The sequence below is a fragment of the Orycteropus afer genome, unplaced genomic scaffold (assembly GCF_000298275.1).
Source record: "Orycteropus afer afer isolate SDZICR_OR568_19922 unplaced genomic scaffold, OryAfe1.0 scaffold00001, whole genome shotgun sequence".
NCBI classification, from domain to species: Eukaryota; Metazoa; Chordata; class Mammalia; order Tubulidentata; family Orycteropodidae; genus Orycteropus; species Orycteropus afer.
In genome coordinates this window covers 21089443-21114788 of record NW_006921588.1, presented here as the reverse complement: position 1 = coordinate 21114788, position 25346 = coordinate 21089443, and the positions used below count along the sequence as shown (strand labels likewise).

At 40.4% G+C, this 25346-nt stretch overlaps 1 protein-coding gene across 1 annotated transcript in view; it reads right to left on the bottom strand.

Moving 5' to 3' along the window:
- Positions 1-25346, bottom strand: part of PDE11A (phosphodiesterase 11A) — a 592677-nt gene that overhangs the window by 150897 nt on the left and 416434 nt on the right. The window contains exon 10 of the mRNA XM_007937915.2: positions 18564-18614. Coding sequence (XP_007936106.1) covers positions 18564-18614 — 51 coding nt within the window. The remainder of the gene's footprint in view (positions 1-18563; positions 18615-25346) is intronic.

Below are 25346 nucleotides of genomic sequence, written 5' to 3'. Positions count from 1 at the left end.
AATACTTTCTTTCAAAAACTGAACAACAAGTGTATATGTGGACTTCACATGAAGTCAAATTGACTACATCCCTGGAAAGAGACAACGGAGAAGCTCAATTTCATCAGTCAGAATGAGGCCTGGGGCCAGTTGTGGAACAGACAAATCAATTGCCCTATTCAAGTTCAAGTTGAAGCTGAAGAAACTTGAAACAAGTCCATGAGGGCCAAAGTAGGACCTTGTGTATTATACACCTGAATTTAGACTCCATCTCAAAAATAGATTGCACTGAACAGTAATGACCAAAGACCAGATGAGTTGTGGGATGACATCAAAGACATGACACGTGAAGAAAGCAAAAGATCATTAAGAAGAGAAGAAAGAAAGAAAAAGCCAAAATGGATGTCAGAAGAGTCTGAAATTTGAACATAGAGTAGCTAAAGCACATGGAAGAAATGATGAAGTAAAAGAGCTAAACAGAAGATTTCAAAGGGTGGTTTGAGAAGACAAAGTAAAATAAAACGTGCAAAGAACTAGTGTGGGAAAACCAAAGGGATGAACATGCTTAGGATTTCTCCAGCTGAAAGAAACAAAGAAAGAAAATTCGAGCTCTGAGTTGCAATATTGAAGGATTCTATGGGCAAAATATTGAAAGATCCAGGATTCATCAAATGAAGCAGCAGCCAAGAAATCAAATGACATAGTGCACTGGGCAAATCTGTTGCAAATGACCTCCTTAAAATGTTAAAAAGCAAAGATGCTTCTTAACAGGACAAAGGCAATAGCTGTGAGGATGGTTCAAGACTGGTCCATGTTTCGTTCTGTTGTACATATAGTAGGGTCACTATGAGTTGGAACCAATGCCATAGCACCAAACAGCAACAACAACATGGCATCTCACCTCTACCAGCAAGAGACTTAATTGTTTCCACACTAAAAAGCCCTAATTCATTTCCCAGTGAAGATCCATACTCACAGCACTGTGTCATCAGGCAGATAAGATTAAGGGCCAAAGTTGCTGTTTTGTATATCTTACTACACTACAGATTAAAATTATCTGCCTTAATAGGTGTCATTCTTTTAAGTTTAATTTTTATTTGGGGGAAGAAAACATCATGCTTTATATGACAGTAATAAAATACCACATTTGCACTGCAAGGCTCCTGTGTCCAAACATCTGGTTTCCTCTCCTTGCTAATGGCTCATCTTGACTTTCACAGCTGAGGTCAATTTGGACTGTCCTCCTTTCCAGCTGAGAGCGAGAGAGCCAATGAAATACCTTTTCCTGTTGCTGGGTGACTGCGAATATTTTGAAAACATGTGCCACAAATGCAGCAGCTTACAAGCTTTCCATTGGCTGGTTGGGCTTTCTGTGCAATGTCGATGCAAGAGGCTGGCAGAAGAGTGACAGGTGGGAATAGCTATGCAAATATATTACTGGCCTGATGTTCCACTGGAGAGGAAAACTATTTCAAGGCTGAGTGACAACTATAACATACCCTGTTAGAAGAAAAATAAATCTCCCTGAGTCTACATTCAGGCATCTGAAGAGCAGTTATGGGAATACTGAAAAAAAAAAAAAGAGGAAGAAGAAGAGGAAAGAAAAAAATTCAAGGTTTTCTTATCCTCCAATACCTATTATCTTGCCATATGGTCTGATTAGTGGATCTACCAATTCTAGAAATATAGGTATATTTCTACACAACTACTGTAGTTTTAAATTTATACATTTTAAGTTTAAACTTGTTTATCTGGGAAATAATTTTAAACAATGTCAAGGAGGCTTTATAAATTTTCTTCCTTTCTTTGTCTCCAACTCCCCTTCCTTCACCTTCCTCCCCTGACCTTCCAGTCCCCAAATCCCAGCAACCGCAGGATGTGGTCAGTGTCAGGGGCAGCACTGGCTGCATTTTATCTCACTCTGTCCACTTAAAATATTTGCATCCTGGTGGGAGGGTAAGAACAGTACTGTCTAAACAGCTTGGGGATGCATCTTTGAAGCCAGAGAGAGCTGCTTGGATACAAGTAACTGCTTTTGCTAACACCAGGTTAACTGTTCACACACAAATCTGCCAAAGAGCCTCTAGGAAAGAATGTCCTTCTGCTAATTGAATTCTAATGATGCAGGCAGTAGATTAGGAATTGAGCTTTTTTACATCGGGATCTAGGGATGTTTGGCCTATTTGATGGGTTTAATTCTTCAGTTAAAAATACACTAACCCACTGCCATAGAGTCGATTCTACAACCCTACAGGACACAGTAGAACTGCCCCATAGGGTTTTTAAGGTTATAAATCTTTAAGGAAGCAGACTGCCTCATCTTTCTGCTGTGGAGTGGCTGGTGGGTTGGAACCACTGACCTTTCAGTTAACAGCCAAATGCATTACCCACTATGCCACCAAAAACGCAAAAACCAAACTCACTGCCGTGGAGTCGGATCCAACTCCTAGCAACCCCTCCTTGGGTTTCTGAGTCAGTATCACTACAGAAGTAGATTGCCCAACCTTCCTTCCAGGGAGGCCGGTGGGTTTGAACTACCAGCCTTCTGGGTTAGCAGTCAAATGCCTTAGACACTATGCCACCAGCGCTCCCACTATGCCACCGTGGCTCCTTAATTCTTCAGTAAGTTCTGCTTAAATCAGGAAGAAATGACTGCTTCAGAAGGAATCTGTGAGTTATTGGTTGATCCAATTGAAAAGGCTGAAGGGGCTTTTCTGGTTATATGTTAGAACCTCCAGAGTTCAAGCACAATAAAAAGATGATAGAATGATATCACCCCAAATGATGTTCACAAAGAATTCTTGGGTCAATTTAGTGGGTACTTCCCTGAAAATTATATTTATTTGCCTTACACTATTTGTGGGGAGAACTCTGGTAGCATAGTGCCTAAGGCATTTGACTGCTAACCAGAAGGCTGGTGGTTCAAACCCACTAGCCACTCCTCAGAAGGAAGGTTGGGCAATCTATTTCTGAAGTGATACTGCCTTGGAAACCCAAGGAGGGGTCGCTATGAGTCGGGCCCGATTCGACGGCACATAACAACAACAACATTTGTGGGAGCTCTGGTAGCATAGTGCCTAAGGCATTTGACTGCTAACCAGATGGCTGGCAGTTCAAACCCACCAGCCACTCCTTGGAAGGAAAACTGGGCAATCTACTTCCATAGAGATACCACCTCAGAAACCCAAGGATGGGTTGGTATCAGTCGGATCCGACTCAACAGCAGTGAGTTTGGTTTTTTTGATACTTATTTGTGTGAGTTTGAGAGGCAAACCAGGGTGACGACCATCAGTGGGATCAGTTTTGCAAACAGAAATGCTTTAAAGATATAATAGACCATTCTTTCCAGTAAGTTGGCCTAACAAGTCACCAAGGAAACCATTACAGAAAAGAGATCACTCATGTCACTCAGTGTTTACCAATTATGAAGGGATTTTGTAAGCATCTAACCTGTGCCTCAGGAAGTATTTGCTTGCCATGAGTGGGCTTGATTGAGGCTAAAAATTACCATCAGAAAGTTATACGCATGCACACCTCACTTCTAAAGGCTAGATAGCTATGATACTGTCTACATGATATGTTTTTTCTTTCTAGGGGAACTGATCCTTCTTCCACTCCAACCATGTGCTTCTACTTAAAAGCTAACATATTCTTATATGACCACCCCTCTTGTCACAGTGGACTGGTCCAGGGATAGATACGTGACTCAAGCTGGACCAATCAGCAAACTTCCCTGATGAAAAATTTTCAAGTTGGTGCCTGAGAATAGCTCCTCTCTAGAGGATTTTGCTGAAAGATGAGAAACTTAGGCCGTGACAGAGTCTACACTTACTCCCTTGTAAGAAATGCCGGTCTGCAGTGAACACACATGCTTAATGTAGCAGTATGATGGCTCCATGCATTGGACAGGATGGGCCAGCCTGAGTGCTTGGTACAGAGTCTGAGCGAGCAGCCATGCATCCGTTGGCTTTGTAGGAGCACGTTCTGTGGGTCTGGTTTTGTTTTTGGCATGCACTATACTCTTGTTTGTCGCCTTTCCTAGGAGGAACTTTGGAAATACGGATCCTATGTAGCGAAGTGCCTAAGGCACTTGATTGCTAACCAGAAGGCTGGTGGTTCAAACCTACCAGCCACTCCTTGGAAGGAAGATGGGGCAATCTACTTCCGTAGTGATACTGCCTCGGAAACCCAAGGAGGGGTCGCTATGAGTCTGGTCTGACTCAATGGCACACAAGTACAACAACATATACAGGAAGGAGATTTTTTACATCTGGGGCCTTGCAGCACACTCAACCCTGCCCTCTCACAAGTGAATTTATTATTGCGCAGTGGGAGGAAGAGCCCATGTGGAGAGAGAAGCAGACACTGGACATTCCTAACAATACAACACTTGGACCCCTGGTTTTAAGAGGGTTATCAAAACAATCAGACTTTGCTCTCACACTCAACTCCTCTGAGAATCAGAGTGAAGCTGCTTTCAAGAATATTACTGATGCCTTAAAAGATACTTCAGGCAGAAGCATAAATTTCTCCATGGGCTAAAGGGAGGGGGTACTCCCTATGATTAGTGTTCACCAAGGCTTTCATATTAGAGCAACTAAGTCACAGGAAACCTCCCACCCTCTTATTTTATTTTCTAAATGTTAAGGTTTTTCTATTGGTGGTAAGAGGAAGGGTACAAAGTGTTCTTCCTCACGATCTAGCTTCAGTGTTTGACGGAGCTGTTTTACAAATCCAAGCTAACTGGTGAGAATAGCCATCTATTTCTACAGAAATCATTACAAAGCTTGGTTACTCTTAACTCCCTCTATATCTGGAAAGGCCTGGAATGAATTGTAATGTATGTTAGGAAAATGGACTTACTAGCAGGAGAAGTGGGATCATTCAACACAGGGTCTGTTGGGGATTTGCTCTTTGGGGGCAAAAAAAAAAAAAAAAGTTAGGAAAACGAACCTAGCAGCAAGACGAATTATATCATTCAGTAAAAGAATTATTGGGCATTTATCCTGGGGGTGGGGGGAGATTTTTAGATCCCACAAACCTATCCCTTGAAGTTGATATCTCAGAATCCTAAAAGCTGAGAAAATGTGCCTGGCTTAGACAGTGGGACTGGACTACTTTATGACTGACTGAATAACCTTAAGAACAAAACGAGATAAGCAAAAATACACTTCTCAGAGCCTGCTGAAATCTGAAGACTTCTATCAAGCAACAAAGCCAGGATTACAGAGGGCTCATGTTCAGGCCATAAAGATACGGCCAAACCAAGACCAGAAGAACCCAAAACACAAAGGTTCCATGTCATTTAGAAAGGGAATACTTCAAATGCAGCATGCCCACCCACATCACTGTTTCTCTGTCTGTACACTCTGTTTGGGTATTTGTCTCTGTGCCACAGCTTCTTCATCTGTAAAATAAGAAAAAATAATAGTAGCGGTTTTGTGAGGATGAAATGAGTTAATAACAGGTAAGACATTGAAAACAGCCCTGCCACGTGGCAAAATGTTCACTGAATGTTTGTCATTATCCAAATGACTGCACACTGAATGGACCTCATGGGCCAGGTGGGAGAGTCTGAGGGCCTCAGCAGCAGGAAAGCAGGCCCCCACATTATCAGTGTGATATCTCCTTTAGCCGCCTGATCTTTAAATGGCACACAGCTACTGATGCCTCTTTCAGAGGCTTGTTAACATTCAATGAAAGGAGCCATGAAAGCACTTTGAGGCAGCAAGAATGCTGCAGCAATCGGCAAACAGCAGTATTTGCTATACATGATACAGTGACTGGGGTCATGTTACCCTACAGTAAGCCCAGGAAAGGCTTAAAGTCGACCCACCTCTAGATGGCTTAACAGCAGGATATTTATGCCTCTTATCCTTGAGTAAGGAGTTCTGGTAGCATAGTGCCTAAGGCATTTGACTGCTAACCAGAAGGCTGACGGTTCAAACCCACCAGGCACTCCTCAGACGGAAGGTTGGGCAGTCTACTTTCGTAGAGATACTGCCTTGGAAACCCAGGGAGGGGTTGCTATGAGTCAAATTGGCAGTGAGTTTGTTTTTGTTTTATCCTTAGGTAAAGGAGCTCTGATGGCATAGTGCCTAAGGCATTTGACTGATAACTAGGAGGTTGGTGGTTCTATCTCACCAGCCACTATGCGGAAGGAAGGTTGGTGAATCTATTTCCGTAAAGATTTACTGACTCGGAAACACAATGGGAGTCGCTGTGAGCCAGAATCGACTTGATGGCAGTAGGTTTGGTTTGTTTTTGGATCCTTGGGTAGGCTGAAAAAGCCTGATGGTAAATTCTCACCAGCTCTTCTCACACGCTCTCCTTTCATGGATGTGTGGATTTGATTACAGTGAGCCTAATAACTTAGCTTTGGGTACCACACTGGGACATCTGTTGTTGTTGTTATGTGCCGTCGAGTCGGCCCCGACTACGGAAGTAGGATTGCTCAACCTTCCTTCCGAGGAGTGGCTGGTGGGTTTGAACCGCCAGCCTTCTGGTTAGCAGTCAAGTGCTTTAGCCACTGTGCTACCAGAGCTCCTGGACATCTAGGGCCCTCTATAAGGCTGGCTGCTGTGGCCTCCAACCTGGGGGAATGATGCAAAACCTGTTATGAGGTCAGATCTCTTCTATAGTGTGATCTTGTAGAAAGGATAGAATCCTTTCTACAAGATCTAGGGTTTTCTTTTACAGTGCTACTGTAACAGAATTTCTGTTTTTATTAAATTTCTTACTTGTTCACAGCCTATGCCTTTTAGTCCCAACCCAATGTTTTAGGCTCTGGATGGAAGCATCCAGCCTCTGTGACGTGACAGCCTCAGAATATTCTCTGTGGCTATTCTTATTCACGATGCTAAATTTAATTCCTTGGTTTTGGGTGTATTAGAATCAAATCCAAAGATAATGAAAGCCTGCACCGTTAATGTTTCATTGACAACGGCCGTTCTGATGCTTTCCTGTGGTGGCATCTTTTTAAGTTCCACGAATCGCTTCTTGGGAAGTTGAAAGCATCTGAAACAGAGTTACAATTCCACTTACATGCTGCATTCCTGGGAGAGGGAAGAAAAGGTGTGCTTAATCACTCTACAAGCTCCGGTAATGAAAGGAATGCGTTTAAGGATACAACACTGCCACACAGACAGCTGGGTTCAAGTCCCTGGAAGTGTCACGCTGCAATTACAGCCAACAATAAAAATAATTAATGGGGCATGTGACCCACTGACCTCTGGATATGTACTAGGACACCTCACCAGCTCCCCCCTGCCCCTCTACAGTGCCTCCCCTGCCACCCACTGGCTAGCTCATTGGGATACAGCAAACACGCTGGCTTTACCAGCTTTGTTAAAAGGCTGAACCAGAGGGGAGATTCCCCAGTCATTCTGCCTCACACCCAAGCAAATGAATAAGCCGCCTGTGTCACTAACATATTCCAGGTCATGTGCACACACAAACATTATGATATCTTGAAATTACTTTTAAATTACTGTCTTTCGGGTTTTAACCATTTTCCATGGAATGGGGCTCAGCAAATCTTTACATGGAGCAAGGATGGCACCCAGTGGCCAAAGTGTTTCTTTCATCTCAGACCATTTTCTATTGCTTGTACCTTAGGAGACAATGAATTTCCACAAGACTGCGTTTCAAAGCCAGAGGTGAAATTTCAAATCACTTGACCATCCTTTTAAGATAACACACACACACACACACACTCAAATACACAAACACACACATTGAGACAGTATAGGAGGATTAAGCCAGAATAATAGCTTCTAAAGATTCTTGAAAATCTTATGTTAAAATCATCCTATTTCAGATATGCAGTTTTTTGTCCATGATGTGTCCAACGCAGTGTATCACTCTCAGCAATATTATACAAAAGTAAACCAGTCTTACATTCTTCACTTCATATCTCCCCCAAAACAGTCTCCAGTTCATAAGTTCTTATGCCTTAAACACGAGACTTTATCTCCTGGCAAGTGCTTTATCATAAAGCTGATGTTCCCAATCTTAAATCCTTGTTAAATTTCTTACAAAGCAGTTGGCAGGCCTAAAGGGTACAGGGTGATTAAATGAGACTTTTTTTTTTCCTTTGAGCTTCCCAGATGTCCAGAGATTTCTATACAGCTAGATAGCCAATCAGACTGTGAGGAAAACAGGTGAGATGTCAGAATAATGGATCATAAATCCTCTTCCTAAGAATGATGCAGTATCTCTATAATGTTTGCTGGCCCCAATTTCTTTAGGTTTCTAAGCAGTCTGAAACCCCAGGGCTTAGAGTCACATGGATAACACAGCTACAATACAAAAAGAATTTTCTAATAAAACAGCATTAGATATTAAAATTAATTGCCCAAAGAGTACCATGAAATGTGTCTCTTTAAATGTCTGTGTTAAATTCAGCCAAAACAATGCTCTTCTTCTCAGACATCATCACCGTTCACACTTGTTTTACCCCAAAACTATCACAATGCCACCAACTTTTTAAGAATAACAGTCAAATCAAAAGAAAATGGCTTAAGGATAAAATACTGCAAACTTGTTTCCATATTCCTATTGAGCCATTTGAAGAAGAAACATCCTCCTCAAGACCAAAGCAAAACACTGGAGAGGGAAAGTCAAAGCCAAGTAGGTCCATCTGGCTCTTTGGTCCTCCGTTGCCTCATTTGTAAAATGGAGATACGCGAACCCTGTCCTCACCAACTGGTAATGAGGATCAGCTGAGAGAACTGGTTTGAAAATTTTTTTTACATATTGTTCGGTCTCATGATTTAAGACAATATGCTTATTTGAACATTTATAGGTAGCATTAGTATAGTTTTGATAATGATGAGATAGATTCCTTTATGAGCTAAAAAAGGTTAATTTCCTTCCTCAAAATTACTGTTGTATTACATAAATTTTCAAATATAATATAGCCATGGTGGGCTTTAGAAATCATTTATAATATGTAATTAAGTCAAAATGAGCCAAGTCTCCCACCAAACACTCACATTCTTGAACAGTGTTTAAATTCAAATCTTTGGTTTTCAGAAATTGTAAGACCTCAAGATGTTTTGCCTACATTTTTGTTACTTTATGTTTTATTTTCACCTTTCTTCCTAGAGATAAATTTTACAGGCTCATAAATTCATAGCATTTTATGACAGGAAATGGTTTAGTTTTATAGATGAGGAAACTTGAAGTCTAGAAACTTTAAACAAACCAAGACGTCTGGTGGCTGTTTTTTCTATTCACTCGTTTACTCTCTCTAGTCTTACCATGTTGACAGGCCTTGCAAAAACTGAGCTCTAGCTGCTGAGACTGCAGAAAACTCTTTGGTCAGATGTTTTTTGCTAACTAACTTCCTATTTTATGTGGTGTCTTGTGACTAATGGAATCATGATTCACACACATTTTTAAGTTTTTGGATGGATCCATTTACAACTGAGAAAAAATTCTAAAGACATACCCAGCTAGCCCATGATTTCAAAGTAGGTAAAAGAGAGAATAGAAGACCATACATATAAATTAAAAAAATTACAATGGTAATTTGGGATTCAAGAAGATAATGTTTTGTTTTGCTTTTATTTAGACTGCAAAGTGGGGGTGGCAGGATACATGAGTGAAGAATCTTATTGAATACTGGCGAAACTGCTGAATCAACTGAGAACTGATGGCGAGGGACTCTTGCCCACAGCAGAAAAGGAAGGCGACCACTACAGAGCACTCCAAAGGGAACAGGGCCAAATCAGGGCTTATCCTAACCAAAGAAAATTAATCCCTTTATTTTCATAAAATTGGCCCCAAAACTATCAACATGCCATGAACGTTATAAGAATAATGATTGATTCAAAAGAAAATGACATAAGGATAAAATTATAAGAAATTTTTTGTTTCCAGTTTCCTATTTAGCCATTAATAGAAGCATCCTCCTTAAGGCCAAAACAAAACACTAGAGAAGGAAAATTCTGTCTCAATCCCTTGTTTTAAATCCCTGGTTGTTAGTTTTCTGGGTTTTCTATTCTCCAATACAATCCAATAGGAAATCTAGAGAACTAACAACAAGAACTCAAAACAAAGGATTGAGACAGAATATGCAGAAACTTCCATTGTCGTGGATTCATTCCTGCCTCAAAATTCTAACCATATACCGTAACTTCCTCTGCCATAAAAAATTTACAAACAGTTAAATGAATTCAGTCACTTGGTAGATATTTCTCCAGCATTCAGGTATGCGGCATGGTTTTAAGGTGGCTGTTATTGTTGTTATGTGCTGTGGAGTCGGACCCGACTCATAGCGACCCCTTCTTGGGTTTCTTAGGCGGTATCACTATGGAAGTAGATTGCCCAACCTTCCTTCTGAGGAGTGGCTGGTGGGTTTGAACTGCCAGTCTTCTCGTTAGCAGTCAAGTGCCTTAGGCACTGCACTACCACAGGTCCTTTTAGGTGGCATAAGGGTTGCAAAGATGAGCAAGGAAAGGATTCTGTCCTAAAAATGCTCCTAGTTTAAGCAGGTGATTAGGCAGGTGCACAAAGATGTATAATACAAGGTAGAAGCTGATAAAAACCATGAAAAGAATGGAAAACCAGAAGATCACTTTTGCCTTAAGGACAGCTACAATAACTTTGTGGGGAGGGGGGCAATTAAGCAGGGTCAGATAAACTGATAAGACTGATATGCAGAAGGAAAGAGCAGGGTCTGGGCCAGTGGGAGTAAAGTTAGGAAAGGGCAGGGAATGGACAGACAACATCATAAAGAACTACTGTGAGGGGTGGGTAATTGGGAACATGGGAAATGAGCTGGAAAAGTGAATTGGGGAGGTTAGAATTTACAGCACTTTGAATGTCCAATTAAAGAATTCGAAATTATGGAATCTAGAGGCTTCTAGAAGATTCTAAAGCCTGTGAACAAGAAACTGGCATTGTTATAAGAGTACAGTTATTCTGGCAACTGTGTACAGGTTGAATTTGGGAGAGGCTCAAGAGAAGGAGGCAGGGAGACCAGCTAGGAGAACACTGTGTGAGAGATAATGAGGATCTAAACTAGTGTGATGGCTCTAAGGATGACGGGGATGGGCCAAATGTGAGAGATGTTTTAATATCAGAATGGATGAGACAGAATGTGTGAGGTGAGGCGGTGGTGTAAGGACTCAAAGATAACTCTATAAATATGTCCACAGGGGGCATGTAGAGAGGGAGGGCTCTCTCTGCAAAATTAGCTACAATTTATCCTGAATGAATAGAGGAGGAAGAGTCAACCATTATGACTGCCAAACCAAGTCCAAATCACTGAGGTGAAGAGCTACAACAGTTTTTCATTTTCCAACTAAAGGAAAACCAAAAAGAAGGCAAAGCAGCTCAGAGGTCCTTGTATTCCAGAAGGTTTTGACCCCTTTGGCCTTTATATTCCTTCCTTTCACAGTTCAGGGGCCAGGTCTCTCACTGAGCTACACTACTGCCCTTCCACTCCTGTCTTCCCTGGATTTTCAGGACTTATTACTACTCTGCTTTCTGAAAAACAACAACAAACTTGTTCTTTCCTTTCCTCAGGCTCAGACTCCCTGGCCCTTCAAAGATGACACTTAATGAACACCCTGAACTCAGCTCTGTTAATGTGTGGAAGGGAGAAGGTGGGAGAAAGACTTCCAGGCCCATTCTTCCTTGTAGAAATTATATACATTCACAGTGGTCCTCTGGAGAGTGTCTCTGCTTTGTTTTCAAATGGAAAGAAGTGACAAATATTGGCTATTTAAGTTTAGTTGACGGGAGGTCAGGGTTACCACAGAGTTACTCAGATGTATTTTGGTCCGGAAGGTCCTTGAGAGAAAGCACTCTATTCCTAGTTGCTTATTCAGCATATGAAAGGCCACCTGGACTTCTAGACCTAGTTCCCCTCACTCAAACCCCCTCCCTAGTATTTTTAATACTCAAGAGTGACAAAGTACAACCATCCTTTTCCTGATGTGGCATTTGATTAAGACACAATTCATAAAAAGAACCCCATATAAACAGGCAGACATTTGAACCCAAAGCACCTCACATATTTATGGATGTGTCCTATGCAGTGCAAGCTGCCTGGCTCAGTCTGCTCCTTATGGGCAGAAGATGCCCTTTCGGGTGCTGATTCAGCTGTTTCCTTTGCAGTCAATTTCCTAGCGAAGGTTCAATAACTTCCTCTGACAATAAAAAAAAAAAAAAAAACCTCTGATATTAAACTCAGCATAAATACTGTTTAGAGTCAAAACCACCCCTTAAATTCAGGAGGTGGGGACAAACGAAGAGACAGAATAGGTTACGCATAAGGTGATACCCAAATTCCATTTATACTGCTGTGAAGTCATCTTTTAAACAACCTTCGAAATAAGCTGAGGTGAACTGAAAAGCCACTGTGGACAACGCTTTGAAGGTAGGAAGACTCTGAGAGTTGAGACTGGGGAAAATGCTTCTTTGCTTGCTTTTATTCTCTCTCTAGCACCTTGAGGCCCTGGAGTATCCCCTGGGCTGTGGAGGGGCATCTGTGGGAGCACTTGCCCTGAGGGAGACAAGCTTGGGGGGTGGGAAACAGCTCCCCAGGGCTGTGCTGTCCTTGGTCTACCCTGCTTGCTCCTCAGCACTCACCACTTCACCTGTGTTTGGGTAAAAGCCATGGAGTCACTCCCTTTCTCCACAGTGCACTCTTAGTCTGCATGAGGCTGCTGCAAGGACTGGCTTCTTCCACAGGTCTGGAAACAGAGTGGACTAGGTAGTAGCTACGGAAAGGAGCGCCCTCTGGAGGATCAATTACTAAAAGGCATCCCATGTACTTGGACAACCTAGTCCGGACAGGCAAACCCACATATGTTGAGGGCATATGTTATGCACTGAATAGTATGCCCCCAAAATATGTGTTGGAATCCTAATCCCTATAGATGTGGATGTAATCCCATTGGGAGTAGGGTTCTCTTTGCTATGTTATGAGACCATACCAGTATAAAACTCACTGCCATGGAGTCAGATCAGACTCATAGTGACCCCTCCTTGGGTTTCCAAGGCAGTATCACCATGGAAATAGATCACCCAATCTACCAGTATAGGGTGTGTCATAAACCTACTCACTTTTGAGATATGCAAAGAGCAGATTAGGCACAGAGAAGCAGCACAAATGGAGGGGAACATACATGTCATGTGGCTATCCCCAAGGAATCAAGTAATGCTGGGTCTACAGAAAGAGATCTTCCCCCAGGGCTAACAGAGAGGGAGCGCTCCCCTAGAGCCGATGCCCTGAGCTTGGACTTCTTACCTCCTAAACTGTGAGAAAATAAATTTCTGTTCTTTAAAACCATCCACTTGTGGCATTTCTGTTATAGCAGCACTAAGAAACTAATGAGGAGCTCTGGTGGTGTAGTGCCTAAGGCACTTGCCTGCTAACCAGAAAGCTGGCAGTTCAAACCCACCAGCCACTCCTCAGAAGGAAGGTTGGACAATCTACTTCCATAGTGATACTGCCTCGGAAACCCAAGGAGGGGTTGCTGTGAGTCGGGGCTGACTCGACGGCACATAACAACAACAGCAACAACAAGAAACTAAGGCAGAATATGACATATTTATGGCATAACTGAAAGGGTGGTCCAGAGAGCTTGAAGCTTCTTATCATACATATTTGAATACATTGTCGATCAAATTTGTCTTTGTCTCCTCAAATCTAATTACTTAAAAAAGAAAAGAAAAGAAAAAGAGCCTAATAAATCACATCCCCCTGATCAATCGGGCTCCTGTCTTAGATCCCACGGATGATGCTATAAGGTCCCGTTTTGATGCAGTCTCTTATTTCGATATATAAAGGCCACAGGGAGACTCTATTTTTGGTGCTTTAATTTATTCACTTTATCACGACATTACTTTGGAGCCTACGCATTAACATGGAAAACTTGAAATATGCAAGAGGTAGTCCAAACCCAAACACCCAATCTGAGTTATTGGCATTTAATTACTAGGGCAGTTATAGTGCTGTAAACGAGTTCATCTCTGATTGCAGCCATAACCTATGCAGTTCTGAATTGAAAGGAGGGATGATAGAAGGTAGCAATATAACATGAGGATGTCCGTGAATTGATTTTAATTGGCAAACTGGCAGAATATAGTGATAACTGTTTGGTCTGTCCACTGCATTGGAATTTGAGTCAAGTGCATAAAATTACAGGAGCATATAATTGGTATACTAAACTCATTTTCTTATGTTATCACAGCTGGCATCTTCAGGTTATTAAAAGCTTGTAAACCAGTCATCTTCAAAGAGATCTAATTGTCAATATGGTTTTTATACATTATTCCTGGTAACACAGAGCAGAAGAGATATAAACAGGCACTAAAATCTGCACACATTTTCTGTGCACACCTTTCTTATTTCAAGTTCATGGAATATCAGTAAATGTTAATGAGGATCACAACTGTTCTTTAGATTGTGGTTTCCCCATTCAATACACAGGGCAACCAACCAACCCATAAAGGATGACTTATTAACATTATCATCTAAATCAGACTTTTAAAAGTAGTTAATTCATTAGTTCCAGAAAGTTCTGTGATCTTTTTATATAGAGTTGGCGTACAAAAAGGACTGTTTCTTATGGTATAAATGATATATCAGAATGAGGAAATTTAAGCTCAGGTTCTGACATTAGATGACCAATTATGATGTTGTTTTACCTATTTATTCTAGTTGGGCAGTCCAATGACGCTTCCAGTAGGGTTTTTATACTCTAACCATCATTCATTCAACTCACCACCATATACTTTCCAAAAGAGATATTTTTTTCCAGCAGGAGAAATAGAATTAACAAACAAAACAAAACAAAAAATGCATCCTCTTTCCCATGTTATCCTTGAATAGGGAAAGAAATCCCAAAACACAAAGGGATGTAAAATAGGAAAAGTTGATATGAGGAAGGGTTAGGTGGTATTAGGCCTTCGAATGGCACAAACCATTTGTGTTTGGCTGCCAACATGAAGGTTGATGGTTCTAACCCACTCAGAAGCACTGTGGGAGAAAGGCCTGGTGATCTGCTTCCATAAGGATGACTTACAGCCAAGAAAACCCTATGGAGCAGTTTTGCTCTGTAGCACATGTGGTCACTACGAGTCAGCACTGACTCCACAGCAAAGGGGTTGGGGTGTCAGACTAGCATTAATGATTACTAAAGATTCACTAGAAGCTTATCTTATGTAAATTTGATGTTTTTTTAGACCATACTACCCAGGGGTACAAATTGAATGGATTAAGAGTAATTAATGGTATCTATGACACTGTCTATGGAGCCTTCTGGTGGTGCAGTGGTTAAGCACTTGGCTACTAACTGAAAGGTCAGCGGTTCAAACTCACCAGCTGCTTCACAAGAGAAAAATGTGTCAGTCTGCTCTGTAAAGTTTATAACCTTGGAACCCCATAAAAAAAAAAAAAAACAAAACCAAACACACTACCCTGGAGTTGAATCCTACTCATAGTGACCCCTCCTTGGGTTTCCAAGGCAGTATCACTATGGAAATAGACTGCCCAAACTTCCTTCCAAGGAGTGACTGGTGGGTTTGAACCACCAACCTTCTGGTTAACAGTCTAATGCCTTAGGCACTATGCCACCAGAACTCCTCCATAAGGCAGTTTTACTTTGTCCTACAGGGTCTCTATGAGTAAAAATCGATTCAATGGCAACAGGTTTGGCACTATCCAATATTAAGAGATCACCATCTGTCCTACTTATTTCTGAATCCTCAAAGTGTACTTCACCTTTTCACTAAAATACAGCCCCTCATATTCCTTCTGCCTGGGTTGGCCATTTGGTAGGAAGGTGCCTGCCTTTGGATTGCCATTGGATTGCTGCCTCCTGTTGTGTGCTGTCAACACACTGTAACCCTTGCATTCTTAAAGCATTTAGTGCACTGAAACCATATTAAAGTTCATGCCTTTTGTGTCCAAGGAAGGCTGGGGTAAGAGACAAATCAGGGGACAAATCTCCCGCTCTCTTTGAAATCATCCAGACTGAGGCCTGTGACTCAACTTCCTTTAGAAAGAATCCTCAATCCAGAAGTCCTCTCAGACTGTCATGTAAATAGGCCACATTGCTCTGGTCTCCCAGACATGTCTGAATCTCAGATGTGGTACAGTTTGGGCTTAAACTGCGATCTGCCCTATGTATATAAGTACGTATGTATTTAACCTGGAGTTTTTTTTTTTTAGTAGTAGATGACAAAATCATTTTCTTACCAAACTCCATCTTTATCACCAAATCACTGATCATGAGCTTGGTCCAGCTGGGTAGAATTCAATATACACTGGGACTCAGCCACCCCTTCATTCATAGAACCTCATGGAGAATTTGGATTCCAGATTTCAAATCACTGAACACTTTTTTTTTTTAAAAAAAAACTATTAAATTGACTGCGGGTAGCAAGGGTTACAATATATTTGAATGTAAGCATTAATTGTCGGTACATAGTTGGTCAAAACAAAGCATTCGTTTACTGTTATATAGCCACAATGTTAGGACGTTGCCATTGCACATACTCCACCAGCTTGGAATTTTAGTAAATGCTTCTCACTGTCTATGTGTAGGATTATTTTAAGCCCACTACATTTTAATATTATTGCTGCAGTTATAACAGACATCAGCTACCAATTATGATGTTTTATTTATTTTATATAGCAAGAAAAAAAGGCACTAGGTTATAATTATCTACTATATCTCAATTACATTGCAATAGAATACCAGTTAATATCTTTCAGGATAAAATCTGGAATAAATTAGTTAAGTTAATAAGCTTGATAATTTTAAAATGAAATAACCCTTTGTTCTCAAATTTAAATACTTCATATTTTTAGCATGTTTGTGAGCTAACAATAGAAAAACATAGCAAAACTAGAATAATGGGGTTTTCTTTACTTTAAGCAAAGAACTAAGTCTGAATGTAGGGCAATAACCTTCAGAGAGTAGAGAGCTGTGAATACTGGCTTCCTATTGCCCTGGACATGTTCCAGAAAATATCTCTCACTGTCATGTTTAGTCCGCTGTGAGCTTTGCTATCTTTCTTGCTGCCTACCTCTTCCTTCATTTAGCAACAATAATAATTGTAACAGTAAAAATATAATAATATAGATACTATATTAGCATTTTAGCAGGAACTAGATGTTTTTATAAATATGATTTCTAGGTAACTGAAATTTAAGTATTAGTTAAAATGAAAAAGCTTTAACTATTTTCTATGGAAATATTTATAAAATACTTATGTATTATCAAAGTTTTAACATTTTCTTGATGACCAATTGTTTTGATTTCTAAAACATTGATGCTCTTTGGGTTTAGTTAGTCATTCTATTCATTCTTTCAATGTATTTATTGAATGGTACTATGTTTCAGCCACTGTAAAAACCACTAGAGTTAGTGTAATGGACAAAGTATGCAAAACTCCCAGTCCTGGTAGAGTTCACTCTCTAGTTGGTATGTGGCATGTTTGCCTCTACAACAAGGGGCCCCTAACTGCTGTCTTTTGGGCTGGTCTGCCTTCTCCCTGCGCTGTCAGCTCTGACTTCCTGCTGGCACCTGTCTCTCCTTCTGACCTGGATTGCCAGCACAGGTCTTTTCCCTAAGTATCTCTCCAACCAATAATAAACCATATCCCTAGATGGAGTCAGTTATTATTAATTTTTTTATCAACTTGGCTAAGATAGGGTTCCCAGTTGTTTAATCAAACACAAGTGTAGATGTTGCTATGAATATATTTTGTAGATGTGACTAACATTTACAGTCTGTTGACTCTACATAAAGGAGGTTACCCTAAATAACGTGAGTGAGTCTCATCTAAACAGTTGAAAACCTTAACAGCACAAACAGGTTTCCTAGAGAGGAAACTAGGAATTCTGTCCCAAGACTGTGACTTAAAAGTTCTGCCTGAATTTCAAGCTTACCCTAGGGATTTTGGACTTTCCAGATCCCACCACTGTGTGAGCCAAATCCTTAAAGTTAATCATATTGGTTCTGTTTCTCTGGAGAACCCTGATTGAATTAATACAGGCAAAATGACTCAAATTGTGCCTGGCACATAGTAAGTACTGTGTAAATGTTAGCTCTTCTTATCCCAATCTCTTCACTTATTTTACAGATGAAGATATAGGCTCTAAGATTTTAAGTGACTAAGGCACTTGATTGCTAACCAGAAGGCCAGCGATTCAAATCCACCAGCCACTCCTCAGAAGGAAAATGGGGCAATCTACTTCGGTAGTGATACCACCTCGGAAACCCAAGGAGGGGTCGCTATGAGTCGGGCCTGACTCGACAGCACATAACAACAACAACAGCAAGTTAAAAACAAAACCATTGTTAAAATCAGGTGTCCTGATTCTCACCATATCAAGGATTGTTTTAACAAAAGGGAAGAAAATAATGCTGATCATTTAAATGCTCACAAAGAGGCTACTCAGTTGTACCTAAATTCCTTTCATCCTCCAGAACTGAACTATTCAAAACACACCTTCTCCCAGTCAGAAGGACTAATTAGAGGCAAGTGACAAAGGGTCAGGAGGCCATGTGACCTTTAATTTTATGCCCCAAGAGGACAACCATTTCATTCCTTACCTTAAACTTGTCAACTTCGGCTTTTGAACACGTGGCATGGTAGGACAGCACCTGATTCAGAAAAAAAGAAGAAAACTTTAATAACCATGATGACTGTATTTTCTGAAATTCTCTTCTCTCTCTCTCTCTCTTTCTCTGTGTGTGCGTGTGTGTGTGTGTACACACACACGCACACACATGCTCTGTGGCAGATACAGTAGATCGCTGACTCAACATCTACTCCCTTTCCTATTCTCACCTGTCTGCTTTTATTACATAGGAAACATTATATTTTTATGACTAATTATTTGCTACCTCCTTTGTAAGAGTAAAGGAGCTCTGGTAGCATAGTGCCTAAGGCATTTGACTGCTAACCAGAAGGTTGGCAGTTCAAACCCACCAGCCACTCCTCGGAAGGAAAACTGGTCAATCTGCTTCCGTAAAGATTTGCTGCCTCGGAAACCCAAAGGCAGTTGCTGTGAGTTGGAATCGACTCGATGGTAGTGAGTTTGCTGAGTTGAGTTGTAAGAGTAAATGAACTCTGGTGGTGCAATGATTAAAGCATTTGACTGCTAACCAAAAGATCAGCAGTTCAAATTCACCAGCCAGTCCACAGGAGAAAGATAAAGCAGTCTGCTTCTGTGAAGATTTACAACCTTGGAAACCCTATAGGGCAATTCCACCCCGTCATACAAAGTCAGTATGAGTCAGAATCACCTCAGTGACAGTCCCACTGAGTTTGTTTGTTTTTTGTTTTTTTTTAAGAGGAGTATATTTTCCTACCCTATTGATGTCAGAGAGATCTGGTGGTGCAGTACCTAAGGCATTTGACAGCTAACCAGAAGGCTGGCAGTTCAAACCCACCAGCCACTCCTCAATAGGAAGACTGGAATCGACTTCCATATTGATACTGCCTCAGAAACCCAAGGAGGGGTTGCTATGAGTCTTCCCTGACTCATTGACAGTGAGTTTGTTGGGAGCTCTGGTAGCATAGTGCCTAATGCACTTGACTGCTAACCAGAAGGCTAGAGGTTCAAACCCATCAGCCACTCATCGGAAGGTTGGGCAATCTACTTCCGTATTGATACTGCCTCAGAAACCAAAGGAGGGGTCACTATGAGTTGGGCCTGACTCAATGGCACACAACAACAACAACAACAACATTGATGTCAGGCTTAAAATGTAACGATCTTTGGCCAATGAAATGTGGGACAAGTTATGAATTCCACTTTTGAGCAGAGACTTTAAGAGCAATGATATGGTTCTACTATCTCCACTATGAGGGAAAATTGTACAGATTTCCATTCATGGCCACAAGAGGGTCTGCCTGGGTCTCAGAATAAGGACGACGCGTTGAGCAGAGCACATCCAACCCACAGCTGATAAAATGGCATGTGAGCAAGATTTCAACCTTTGTGGTTATTATCACATTGTAACTTACTGGTACAGAGGCTTAAAAGCCCTAAACCCAATTTGCCGTCTTTTTGCTGCTAGGGCTGGTCATGCAGGATGACCATGTGATAATGCTCTGATCGACAAAACATAAGTGGAAGTGTTGGGGCTGCCTCTTTCCTTTCCTTTTTCTTCCTTCCTGTAATACAGCTGGATGTCCTGGTGTTATAGCAAAATCTGGTGTCCATGAGGGAACAACCATGAGTTGTAATACATGACTAATACAGTCAGTATCACTGAAAGGAGAAGGAAAATTGGCTGGACTACCCTGCCTCAAACTTCTTGTTTTGTGAGAGAAATAAACACTTGTTCATTTAAGCCAGTATCAATATGTTAGAAGGCATATGTGTATATATGTTTGTGTATATGTATGTATGTATATACAATGTATGCATGATATATACTACAAAATTCATTCTTAATCTACACAAATTTTAAACAAGATTCTGGGAAATGTTAAATCTCTCTTCACCTACCAACCTAAGAGAGTCACACTGCACATTTGGCTCTGAGAACTAAAGTAACACATTTTATTTTGTTAAACTCAGCATTTCCCAAATTCAGTCGGTCACTGCTCTCGCTTTTAGGTCATGTAGTAATCTAATAACATTCCAACCTAATAATATATTGACCTAGAACTTTGAGAAATGCTGACTGAGGGCACGCACTGTTTGTGTGATATAAGTAGGGCCATGATGAAGGTGGTATCTCAGCGTAGTTAGAACAAGGGATCTAGAGCCTGACATCAAGGCCTCTATCACCCTCCTAGCTATCATAGCTTGGGCAAGTTACACACGTTAATCTCTTTGGGCCTCATTTGTAAACTGGTATAATAACTACTATACCAAAACCAAACCAAACTCACTACTGTCAAGTCAAATCCGACTCATAGAGATCCCTCCTTGGGTTTCCAAGGCGGTATCTCTATGGAAGTAGTTTGCCCAGTCTTCCTTCTGAGGAGTGGACGGTGGATTTGAACCACCAGCCTTATGGTTAGCAGTCAAATGCTTTAGACACCATGCCACCAGAGCTCCCAACTACTATACAGGCATCTCCTATTTAACATCAGTATGTATTCTTGGAAACCAGAGGTCCCACCAATAGCTGGGAACATGGTTTCCATCATTTTTAATTGGAAAAAAACTATAATGCATTTTACGATCCCCAATACCATCTCACAACTTAAAACACAGTTAAAAAATCATATGTATCTATAAAATAAAATTTTTTAGATTATAAATTGCTTAAAATATTACTTTCTGATCATAATACAGTTCATAACAAAGAGTCGCTTTCGACTCAGCAACATCTTCCATTGTAAAAACCTCTCCCACCCATTTTATTTCTTCCTTCATTGTGGAGTGAGTGGAGGGACTCACTGTATAATGCTAACAAAAACAAAAGCTACGTGTTAAAAGCATGGCGAAAACACATGGGGACAAATGCATTGAGGGCAAAATGCTTCTTGCAGGGCTAGCAACGTCTGAGATGCACATCCTCAGAATTAAACTCTAGGCGCTTTTCAAAATGAACCTGATGTTATTTCAACCAACTGTATTTGGAATATAAATCTAAACTCTTCCTACTCATCATTTCGTTAAAGTTGTACAGAGTTTAGAGAACATAAATATAATTTTTTCCAATATAAGCAAAGGCTCAAAAATGGTATATTGAGAGATAAGTATGATCCAGGAGGTTTGGGTATTAAACCAAGATATTTCTACTGGGAAAATTTTAATTATGGAGATGTTTTGTGGGGTAGGCCTAAATGTCAGAGTTATTAGGAAAATTAAATGTGATAATACATGTCAAGAACCCATAATAATAAACTTAAGTTTATTGTATTAACATTCAATTAAAATTCTATCAGGTAAATATTTGGCAGTGTATTATGCCATCAGATCATTTTTATTTTCCATTGTCTCATAATTAGTAATAGATTTTTCAATGCAAAAATAACTGAAAAGATTTTTTCTTTTGGTTTGGTTTTACTATGGTGAACTTTAATTTTGTTTTTATCTTATTAGAATTTCTTACTGTACAAATCTCTTTTTGCAGATTCAATCTTCAAAATTTGTCTTTAGGTACCTTAAAAAAAAGAAAAAAACACCACAAAATCTCAAACTGTCATTCAAAACCTCTGCCAGTAGATGGTGTTTAACCAGGCCCAAATAGTAAGGCATACTAATCCTATCCCCACTCCTTTTTTAAAATCAACTTTCCCCACTTCCTTTATTATTTAAAAAGCAAAAAGAACTATTAATACCACTGAATTAAAATTATTTGGATTATTATTGAAGCAATTATTACAGATTTAGACTTTTTCCAATTTTAAGTTTATTTTGTTTTGTCTGTTTTCATTATTGAGTTGTAGAAGTTCTTTGTATATTTTAGATAGAAGTTTTATGTCAGATACATATCTTATAAATATGATCTCCTAGTCTGTGGCTTATATATTAATTTTCTTTACAATGTGTTTTAGTGAACAGAAGTTTTAAATATTGATGACATCTAATTGTCAATATTTTCTTTTATAGTTATTGTTTTATGTGTCTTGTCAAAGAAAATTAGCCTACCCCCAGGTTACAAGCATATATCTTATGTTTCCTTCTAGAAAATTTATCTTTTATATTAAGGTTTGTGATTCATCTGGAATTAAATTTGTGAGTAAAAAAAATAAATACAAATAAATAAATGCCTCAGTTACTTTTTTATGATTTAAAATTTTCCAAGATCATAATTTAGAGCCAAAGCCCTTTTGGAATTTACCTTGAGAATTTAAGCCTCTCTCTTGCCTAATCTAAAGGCATTGTACTCTGTGGATCATGATAAATTATGGATAATGTTGTGAAGAATGGGAATTCCAGAATCCTTAATGGTGCTCATGAGAAACCTGTACATAAGCCAGGAGGCAGTCATTTGAACAGAACAAAGGATATTGCATGGTTTAAAATCAAGAAGGGTGTGTGTCAGGGTTGTATCATTTCACCATACTTATTCAATCTGTATGGGAGCTCTGGTAGCATAGTGGCTAAAGCACTTGACTGCTAACCAGAAGGCTGGCGGTTCAAACCCACCAGCCACTCCTCGGAAGGAAGGTTGGGCAATCCTACTTCCGTAGTGATACTGCCTCGGAAACCCAAGGAGGGGTCGCTATGAGTCGGGGTCGACTCGACGGCACATAACAACAACAACAACAACATGCTGAGCAGATAATCTGAGAAGCTGGATTATAAGAAGAAGAATGCAGCATCAGGATTAAAGGAAGAATCATTAACAACCTGAGATATGCAGATGACGCAATTTTGTTCACTGAAAGTGAAGAGGGTTTACTGATAAAGATCAATGACTAGTTTTCAGATTGGATTACACCTCAACATAAATGAAAATCCTCAAAACCAGGTCAGTAAACATCATTATGATAAATGGAGAAAAGATTGAAATTGCCAGCGATTTTATTTTACTTGGATACACAATCAACACCCACAGAAACAGCAGTCAAGAAATCAGATGCCGAATTGCACTAGAAAAATCTGCTGTAAAAGACTTCCTCCTAGTGCTGAAGAGCAAAGATGTCTCCTTGAAGACTAAGGTGCGCCTATCCCAAGCCATGGTATTTTCAATTACCTCATATGCATGTGAAAGCTGGATAATGATAAGGAAGAGTTGGTGCCTTTGAACTGTGGTGTTGGCGAAGAGTACTGAAAATACCATGAACTGCCAGAAGACAAAGAAATCTGTCCTGGAAGAAGTGCAGCTGTAATGCTACTTGGAAGCAAGAATGGCCAGACTTCGTCTCACCTACTTTGGTCATGTTAGGAGAATAGACCATTCCCTGGAGAAGGATGTCATGCTTGGTAAAGCAGACGGTCAACAAAAAAGGGGAAGACACTCAACAAGATTGATTGACACAGTGGCTGCAACTATGGGCTCGAGTATAGCAAGGATTGTGAGACTGGCGCAGGAATGGGCAGTGTTTCGTTCTGTTGTCCACAGGGTCACCATGAGTCAGAGCCGACTTGACGACACCTAACAATACAACAACAACAACAAAAACCAGTTTATTAGGGGGGCAGAGGAGAGGCCTGGCTAAAGAATCTTTCAATCACTTCCTCCTAAATAAATTTAATCCCTTCTGGATGACCAGGGATGAGCTGGTGGTATTTCCCTCTGCGGTCCCATTAGCTAACAGGGGTACATTGCTCCTGTTGGACGGAGGATGGTAGCATTATAATACCTTAGGTAGTGTAATATAGGGAGCTCTGGTAGCATAGTGGCTAAGGCACTTGGATGCTAACCAGAAGGCTGGCGGTTCAAACCCACCAGCGACTCCTCAGAAGGAAGTTTGGGCAATCTACTTCTGTACTGATACTGCCTTGGAAACCCAAGGAGGGGTCGCTATGAGTCTGGTCCGACTCAGTGGCAGTGAGCTTGAGCTTGAGCTTGAGGAGAATCCCTAGAAAAGCCAAAAGGCTGGTGAAACAGATTCCTCATAAGATCCTTGAGTCTTTCTTAAGAATACTCTTAATTGAATCTATTTTCTCCTTCCAAGCAGATGCTGCTGTTTGGTCCTAAAGGATTTCCTTGGATGCATTCAGGAAGGTACCCATTGCCTCTGAGTCAGTTCAACTCATGGTAACATCATGTGTTATGGAGTGGAACTGTGCTCCATACGATTTTTCTTGGTTATAATCTTTATGGAAGCAATTTGCCGGGTCTTTCTTCTACAGAGCCACTGGATAGGTTCAAGCCACCAACCTTTAGGTTAGCAGCTATTTGCAACTGTCTGTGCCACCAAAGCTTCTTCAGGAAGTACTGATGTCTATTATTCCACTTTACTCTCGGGGTTTTTTTTATGCACAGGGTGCCACAATGAGAACTCAGACATATGAGTTTCCTGTAAGCTCTCAGTTTAGTCATCACGCAATTCTCTCTACATATAAATACACAATGGTGATTTCCTACCTTATTGTTGAAAAGCCTGTCAAATGTGATCACCTCACTATTTTTAACAGGACTCTTCCTTATTATCTGTGGTCACTGGTCATGTCCCATTGACTCCTCAATGTGCTTGAGGAGAGTGTCAATTTGGAGCACTTCCATTTGGGTTCTGGCCCCCACACAGGCACTGGCCCATTTTGCAGCAGTATTGAACCCAGATGATCATTGCCTCTTTTTTGAACAGTCTCCTCTCTGACATCTCATGACACCACAATTTTTTGATTTTCATCCTATTTCACTTGCTATTCTCTGTTACTTTGCTGGCAAAACTTAATTATATCTGTGTATCTCTCTATCTCTCTCTCTGTATATATTTGTTAAATATATATATATATATATATATATATATAT